Raw genomic sequence first — 9,182 nt, 5'->3', positions numbered from 1 at the left:
CAAAGTTAAACACTGTCTGTGTTTAACTTAATGAGCCCACACAGGCCTGTTTCTTATGGTTCATATAACTTTGCGTAATGTTTTGTTATGGTAGCTGTGTGGATAGTTTAGGTTTAGACCCCAATAAAGAAAACCTATAGTTCACCAACTGAAATATAATACATCAGATATTCACAAATCACAATTTGGTATTACGAAAAAATGTCCATGTCATTGTACATTGCTTAATTGCATCTCCTAACCTTATTGTTTTTTGCTGTGGTTTGATAAAATGACTTCCTTCCTAATGTGTTTATTCAATGCTATTCCAGTGAAGCACCTATCCATTAAAAACCACTAAGACCATTTTGTGGTCAGTCCACTATTTCTCATTAAAACCATATTTTACACACAAAGATACCATACATGAGGTGACAGACCTACTCAAGAAATTCCTACAATATATTAATTAGTAAACATTTGATACCGATAGTTTAGATTTATCTCACTGAAATGTGCGTTTTACAATCCCTACCTTCCCTGCATTTTAAAAAGTTTGGCGCCAATGTCTACAGTCAATACATACCACATAGATCTAGATAATCCATACACCTTTTTTTCTTTGTTGTTATAATCCCAGTTTAAACGCCCAATATGTCGTGCAGGTTTGTCGTGAGATTTGCGGAACTTGACGGGATTTCCTGTCTGCTCAACTTTCTAAAGAACATGGTGGCTGAAGTACGGGAGAGTAGAATACACACATCAGCTATCGGATGTATCAAAGCACTTATGAACAACACGGTAAGAGTTTCCCTCTATTTACCGACAAATCTCGCGACCAATTTTGCATACAAGTTATCTTTCCATAGCCTGTATGACCATGTGTCTACTTTTGTAATGATTTTAAACTTTTGGACCAGTCATCCAGAGTTTATTTCTTTTGTCTCTGCCAGTGGTAAATATTCTCAGAAAGAAATCAAATTTTTGTTGAAAATAATAAAATTCCGAAGTATCAATATACCAAAAAGTATCAGTATACTAAATTGTTTCCCCCTACCAATAATTTTGAATTTCTCTACTGCAGATCTGTAAAGTAGTGTATGTAATATGTATAACTAATAAGTGCTTTGCAAAAACTGCAAACCATTTCTGGCAATTTTTCTAAAACTCTTTTTCCAACAGCAAGGTAGAGCGAATGTGCTTGCCCACCCTGATGGGATAAACGTTATAGCTCAAAGCCTTACATGCGAGAGTCTGAGAACAAAAACTGCTGTCCTTGAAATCCTTGGAGCAGTATGCCTTGTCCCTGGTGGACATAAGAAGGTTCTGGAAGCGATGCTATACTACCAGAAATATGCAAATGAGCGAACACGATTTCAGGTAAATTGTAATGTTAGTTTGACAAAGCATTCTATTCTATATGGTGTATTTAATTATAATTTCCATGTAAAAAAAGACCCATGTAAAAAATATAGTTTACCATGTAAAAAAAGATTTGTTGTTTGACCAGAACATTGTAACTGGTTCTTTATAATTTTATAATCTAACATTGACCAAATTTTATAAATAGATACTTGCATCGTTGCATGTACAGTCACACAGAATATATTTATTTTTGTAAGGATTTAAACTAATTTTGTAACCTAAAATTAAAAATATTTCACTTCAAACCTAGAACATTGTAAGTGAGCTGGCCATCAGTCACCATTCGCCAGAAGATGACAGTTTTGAAGTCGACATGAAAACAGCTGCCATGTCTTTCATAAACGCTCTCATGAATTGTGGGGCAGGCGAGGTGAGAATGTGTTCGGAATAAACTGTTTCGTGTAAATTGAAAATTACTTAACCATACCTTACTCTGTGTAAGTGGGTTTATCTATGTGATTGAGGTCCTGCAGTGTGACACATTATTTGTGTAAATGGGTTTCTATTGTATAGCCTATGATATAGTTCCAGAGCAAGCAATTTTAGGGAACCTGGACTTTAGAGCAGAGCCTTTAATTTAAGTTAAAACTGGCTACTGTCTTTAGTGATTAATTTTTTTTACTGACTTTTAGTGATTATTTTTTTTTAACAAAATTAAACTCGATTTTTTAACACTTATATTGTACTGACACTACCAAGGCATATAATTAGATATAATGCCCAGTTCTGTAACATCTGTTTATAAATTTACATTTTAAACTGCCCAAATCATGTATAGTTATTTGCATGTTGTTTGTCATGTATATGAACATGTATGTTTCCCCCACAAACACAAGTGGCCTGTAGGTCCAGTCTGCCAGCAAATTGCTCTACAAATTCTCGCTTGGTTTGTTATCTAAACAGTGATTTGAACACAAACCACAATAATAGGGCTAGTTGTAACTGCCTAACCACTGCCTTAGACCCATTTAGATCTATGTTTGACCGTTTTATAGAACTGTGTTTAAAAATTTTTCTCATGTTTCAAAATGTGTTTTGTAATGCATTTTTGCTACAATCACATGTGTATAATTTTGTGTGGGTTTTAAAACACGTAAAAGTTGTCTTATAGTTATGAAATTTAACTACCTAACCACTGCTTCACACAGATTTAAAATTTTATTTATTACATTTCATAGAACTATGCAGAAAATCTCCTACATCAAAATATGTTATATAGACCAAATATGCTACATTTTTTTGTGTAGAATTTGGTTTAGTTTGCAAACAATATAACACCTGTCCTATGGTTATGAAATTTTTCATATAATATCCTGAAATACCACAAATCGCACATGACAGGCAGTTATTTCCATGCAGACGTATTGTGTACATATGTGTACATGTGTAGTAATCTTTTCATCTATAAATGAAGCTTTTCAGATGCTGTCTGTTCTCTCAGATCCCATCTGACAGGCTGTGATATAGTTCAAGTTAGTTGTATATATCCTCAGGCGATCCCACGTTCTGACAGTATTAAGATATATCTTGAAATGCTTCTCACTGGCCTTTTTGTCTCGGTCTCAGCTTGCTACCTTAATGAGACAAATACATCATACTATGTCGCACGGCTCAATGCAGAACGCCACACACATATGGCCCGTTTTACTGGCTCAAATTACCCATAACAGTTCAAGTTTGAAGTAACCTATTACACAGTTAAATTTTGGGTACATTACACACCAAGCACACTTTTGCGGCTTTGTTTTACTTATTTACCAAAAGAAAATTATATTTTCTAAATTAGACAATATTTGTATTTTTTTTATTTTTTTAACAGATTTTGAAAGGTCTTCACAGAAAGTCAAAATTAATAGTAGAGAAGCAATATCAGTTGATGAGGGCAGTAAATTGCAGCCACAAGCTCCATATACAGTTCATTCAAGTACATAGTGATATTCAGAATAGATGCTTATCCTCTCTGAATAATTCAGTGTGTTTTTGTGTATCCTGCGCTCTTATATGTTTAACCATTACGTAATCACACAACCTAAAGCGAAAGGTCACGATTACAGCAAAGTTGGTAAACAGATCTTCAGTATAATGGATCAGCTAGTACAGCAATCTACCCTACCCAGCTCAGCACACCTGAATGCATTGTTTGTCTGCTGTGATCAATAACAGTCAGCTAAGCTGCCATTTCTCTACATTGGGCTATCATGTTCACCATATATGGTGGTCATGGTCAAATTTCTTACTCATCCCATAATATGTCATAGGATAAGCTATGATCAATTTTTTAAAGCAGCAAACGTGTATTGTTGGTCACATTGCTGGCGTTTATAGACCTAAATCTCATGTATTGTATTAAGCTACTTCCAGAAGTCCCAATAAGCTGACAACCGAAAACAGATACTAAATTGTAATATCCTTTAACCAGATTAGGACAAACATTGTATTAGTTTACAGACGTTACAGGTACACAGAATGGAAAGGCTTTTGATGTCTAAATTAAAAAATGTACAAATTGAAAAAGAAAAACACATTTGATCTGAATTATTTTAAAAATATTTATAATTTTTTGCTCCTTGGACATATTGATTAGAAAGTTAAGAATTAAACATTTTTATTTACTTCAAATACAGAAATGAAAGAATTTTACTATAAAATCATAACCTATGCTTCTTGGGACTTTGGGCGTTACCCATATGTTATATATATATTTTTAATATTATCTTTCAAGTAATTATTAAGAAAAAAAAAGAAAATAAAATTTTTGGAAGATTTTTTATTCAATGATGACTTTTTAGGATCATCTTGAGTTCCGATGCCATCTTCGTTACGAACTCCTCCTCCTTGGCATCCAGCCGATCATGGAGCAACTCCGGGAGTACGAGAACGAACTCCTCAATAAACACCTGGACTTCTTTGAGATGGTGAGGAGGGAAGATGACGAGGAGATTGCTTCAAGATTTGACGCGGTAAGATTATCTGAATACCTTATTATTTATTATGTTTTGTGTCTCTACCTTCAAGTTTATGCCTACTACTGCTGCTTGTGTGTCTACATTATGTTTTTGAGCTTTTAAACTCTGCTAAACTACCCCAAACGACATTATCAGTTTAAACCACACCTTAATTGTTTACATTAACCACAGGAGCATATTGATACCAAGAGTGCAAGCGAGATGTTTGAATTTATTCAAAAGAAACTCTGCTTCACTGAAGCTTACCCCCACCTCTTATCATTGTTGCACCACTGTATGCTGCTACCATGTAAGTGCCACCAATATTTTTAATATATAAAAAAAAGAAAAATTGCAGAAAAAAATCAAAATATAAACACTTACAAAGTTACATACGTGGTAACTCGTAAGCGGGCATGAGGTGTATGAAACAAAACACCCGTGTTATAAGGACTGTCGTTTTCCAGCTATGTAAGACTAAAGAAGGTACATTTATTTACAAAACATCTGTTCAATAATGACTGCCACTTCCTGTCACTAAAGAATAAATAAGGTAAAGAATCAAAACATTCATTTATTTATTCATACCTTATATTTACTTTTTTTTTCATATATTGACTTTCCACAGTAAATCGAGGTGGTGCCCCATTCCATTGGCAACTGTTTGATCGTATTGCGCAACAAATTACGCTCCAAAAGCTTGATGGAGCTGACCCTGATGTCACTTTCCTGCGTGACTTTAATTTAGAGAAGTGCCTCAAACTGTAGGTTTTTTTTTTTTTTTTCTTTTTGCCAAATTTCTTCTGATGTATGTTTGTGAATATGGGACATATTTTTAACTTATGTAGGATATTTTTAACATATTGAATGTGTTTAAATATATTTCAAAAAAATATTTTGTATTTTTTACTATTAGATTGCGATGCTTTAAAATTTTAAAAATATAAAGCAGCTGTTTTCCCTATAACAAACTAATCCCGGCAATACCAACACTCATTACATATGACCCTCTATTGAATTATAGGGTGTTAAATTTAGCACCCAATGTTCGTCGACAATTATAGACCATGTGCTTACCCACAACCAATGACGTGTATTGAAGTATCCACTTACGTTGTGCTCTTGACTCGAGAACTTCCTTGATCTGAGCTTGTTAATTCATTCAACCCACACTCTGTGTGTTTAGGAGATATATGGTGTTAGGTGGCTAAGATAACATTATGTGTTGCCCTGTATCCTGCAAGCGTGCTTATGTGCACACTTTGCAATATATAGATGTATTTCTAAACATTTTTTGTTCAATTTTTAGATTTTCAGCTAATTTTTTTAACTATTTTGAAGCACAATGTAAAACATTTTGGCAAAATGATAACTTGTATAGGCATAATTGCTCACAAATGGCAACATTTTGGGTTTCTAGTTCATTTACCTTGATTTCTATGCACTTGAAAATAGAAATATACAACTTTGAAATGTGTGTGTTAATACAGATACATGGTACACACTATATGGGCCACATCCCAGTGTTTGTACATAATCACATACTAAATAACCACAGATTAAATTTCCGGTGTTTTAATGTTGCGTCATGATTACGCAACGCGTTTACAATATTTGATTTCTATAATACTGGTGGCATTAAAAAAGAATTTCACAAAATTATTGAAAAATTGTTATTTTAGTTTATTTTTTTTCCTGAAACAATTCTTTTGGAAGCGGTAAACATTTTTTAAAACTGGGCACACATAAAAAATTCAACAATTTTTAATAAAAAAAAATCATTTTTTAGGTTAATCAATGAAAATGAGATCAAAAAGTGGAAAGACACTGCAGAGACAATGAGAAAAAGTAAGAACCTTAACTTTCATATATCAGTATCACCCTAAACTTTCTACTGCGTGCTGGTATCCTGTGTTTTGATCTAAATTTAGATTTTAAAAAGTCATGCCTGAGTTACATATGGGGTGTAATACATTCAGTGGCATTCAACTTATTGTGGTATGCCACCCAACCCATTACCTAAGTATTTATAAATTTCCGGCGTATTTTGTAACTAATTAAACTTTTTTCAATGTAGACCTATGGTTTGAGGTACTAGGGTTGCGTTTTAGGTCCCCTAGCATACTCTGCTGTATGGCTTTCACCTTATACAAAAGAATCACAACATTTATGTCGTCAAACATACAAAAAACTTAACTTAAAACATTTAAGTATTGTACAAAATTAAAAGTATCATACTACATTTTTTGCATGTGCAAAAAAAAATTTGTACTAAGTTTCATTTTTTGTCTTAAAAAAATTAGAAATGATTTTGCATTTTTGCACTACTTATGTATATATTTATTTTGTTTTGTGTCATTTGTACAGAACATGATGAAATGAAAGGTAATCTTGATCGTAAAGAGCGAGAATGTGAAGCCAAGACCCAGGAGAAGGAAGAAATGATGAAGACGCTCAACATCCTCAAAGGAAAGTTGGACTCGGAGTCAAAAGATCGCCAGGATTCGGACAAGAAGCTCGTCGACATGACTCAGCATGTTGAAGTGCTAACAAAGACGGTGAGTCAGCATTTTATGGCGGAATTTTTTTGTATTTTTTTAAGCAATGTCATTTCTGCGGTGCGTTGCTTGTAAATGTGCAAGTCATGCAGTGTTGTGTGTGTTGCTGAAATGTCATTTCCTGAAAGTTTTACTTGCGTGTTTCCTTGCAATATCAATAGCTCAAAATTGGCTTTAGATCAATTTCAATTCTAAACAAACTGAAACCAAAATAGCTGCCTACCAAAATTTATGCATTTCAAAAATTGGTGCTTACCAGAAATGAGTGCCTTCAAAAAGTTGGAGGCGACAAAAATTTGTGCTCAACCAAAAATTGGTCCATAGACTGCAAAATTGTCAAAAAAATCCAGTTTTCTTCATTATCATGGTCATATCAACCCTTACATTACCATAAGCATAAAACTTCATTGGCAACAATGACTAACAAAGCACTTCCTCAAGCCTCCGCCCCCATGGGAACTTTATCCATTCAAATCTCATATATTCGTATCACATTTCATCATCATAACATTCACTTCAAACAAGCTACAAAAATAGAAGTCACTAACAACATTAAAAGCATCAACTTACCATCTAATCTTAACGTCCTATCCATTAACATTAAATACAATTTTTTTCCATTATTTGATCAAAATCCCCATAAAATTTGGAAAAAAAAATAAAAAGGGGGCCCCCAATTTTATTTTGGGGGGTTAAAAAAAAAAACCCCTTTTTTTATAAAATCCCACATCTTTTCCCATGCCCTACCCACATAGGCTGCAAACTTTATATAAACACAAATTAGACAGTGATAGTCACACACAATCATGTGAAAGAAATTTTACCCTATTGGATATAATGTCAACTGCTTAATTTTTGTTACCCTTTTGGATATAATGTCAACTGCTTTCAAAAACCCCCATAGTTAGGCTTAGCCTGCCCACCCCAGCACTCTTGGTTCTGCCTCTATTTCATTGACCACATGCCCTCATACGCTTTTTAACGATTTCCCTGCTTTAATTTCCACTAACCTTGAGTGCCTGTCCATTCATGCAGTCTGAGGACCCATATAGCTTACCACCGGATGAAAACCCGTACGAGCTGGTAAGAACCGGTTGCACTGCATGTCATAACCATTCATTTTGCATTGATACATGGAGTGTTGCTTTACAGATCTCATTTTAAACGGATCTATTGTGCAGTTGATACCAATTTGTTGTGAATGTAGTTTTTTATTTACACAACAATTTTACCTTCTTGAAACTATATATTTTTATTGTTTCAGGTACTTTTACTTTATTAAATAAATACACATCTTTAAAAATTACTCTGAGCTATGAAAACAATGTATCAGTCCCACTTAATGCAATCTAAAGCACTTGAAGCTCAGGTCTGCCAAAATCTTCAAAAATCGCTATCATTTCTATAGAAAACTTGCCCCCAAATAACCTTTTGTCCTTTTGAAGTAATTCAGATGCCACTTTTTACACCACTACCATACCCAGCTTCTAATGCCTCACTATACCCATCAGTCCTTAAAAAACCACAGAAATGAGCCACAGTAGTACTTTACATACCACTCACATCTCCATTCATCCACACACAAGTGCAGAGACTTGAATGCGGCATGCTGTCACCACATTTCATTTGTCACTCTGGGACAAAAAAAAATCAGTTTGGTTTTAAGTGGCTTGTGTAAAAATTTAGAATGTGTGTTTGTTTTGTTTATTTTAACATAAAAGTTTTCCTTCTTTTTTCAACAAATTGTGAATTAAAATCAAAAAATTAAATTCTTGTTTTGAAATGAAATTTGAACAGTTTGCAAACTTAATTTCACCACACCTTTTGTTATGTATTATTATTTTACTCAAACAACTCTTCCCTCCCATAAGATCATGGATGAGAGAAAGGAAAAAGAAGCGCTTCAAGAAGCTATCAAAACTGGTAAAGCCCCCGACATACCCATTGCCCCATCTGCGGCAATCCCCCCGCCTCCTTTGGCAGTTCCACCCCCACCACCGCCCCCTCCTCCAGGTGCCCCGGCCCCACCCCCTCCTGGGGGAGTTCCCCCTCCACCCCCGCCCATGGGGGGTCCACCACCCCCACCCCCGCCTGGAGGAGCACCACCACCTCCAGGGGCCCCTATCGGCCTCCCCAAGAAAAATACCCCCAAACCAGCGAACCCACTGAAGTCGTTCAACTGGTCAAAACTGCCAGAAACGAACATCAAGGGGACGATTTGGACCGAAATTGACGATACAAAAGTAAGTTTTATTTTTATCTTGGTTCTTATAAT

The 9,182-nt window shown here is 34.8% G+C and overlaps 1 protein-coding gene across 4 annotated transcripts in view; it reads left to right on the top strand.

Moving 5' to 3' along the window:
• Window positions 1-9,182, top strand: part of LOC100184055 (disheveled-associated activator of morphogenesis 2) — a 25,459-nt gene that overhangs the window by 9,248 nt on the left and 7,029 nt on the right. For 2 of the 4 annotated variants that reach the window (XM_026836283.1, XM_009861759.3), the window contains exons 6-14: window positions 1,162-1,359; window positions 1,655-1,774; window positions 4,194-4,364; window positions 4,542-4,659; window positions 4,978-5,113; window positions 6,139-6,197; window positions 6,717-6,907; window positions 7,943-7,990; window positions 8,779-9,150. In XM_026836283.1, the coding sequence (XP_026692084.1) occupies window positions 1,162-1,359; window positions 1,655-1,774; window positions 4,194-4,364; window positions 4,542-4,659; window positions 4,978-5,113; window positions 6,139-6,197; window positions 6,717-6,907; window positions 7,943-7,990; window positions 8,779-9,150 (1,413 nt within the window). Of the gene's footprint in view, window positions 1-610; window positions 781-1,161; window positions 1,360-1,654; window positions 1,775-4,193; window positions 4,365-4,541; window positions 4,660-4,977; window positions 5,114-6,138; window positions 6,198-6,716; window positions 6,908-7,942; window positions 7,991-8,778; window positions 9,151-9,182 lie in introns of those variants that run through there. The other 2 variants (XM_026836285.1, XM_026836284.1) reach the window with 2 other exon arrangements.

The sequence above is a fragment of the Ciona intestinalis genome, chromosome 10 (genome assembly GCF_000224145.3).
Source record: "Ciona intestinalis chromosome 10, KH, whole genome shotgun sequence".
NCBI classification, from domain to species: Eukaryota; Metazoa; Chordata; class Ascidiacea; order Phlebobranchia; family Cionidae; genus Ciona; species Ciona intestinalis.
This window is presented reverse-complemented; position numbering and strand designations above follow the sequence as displayed.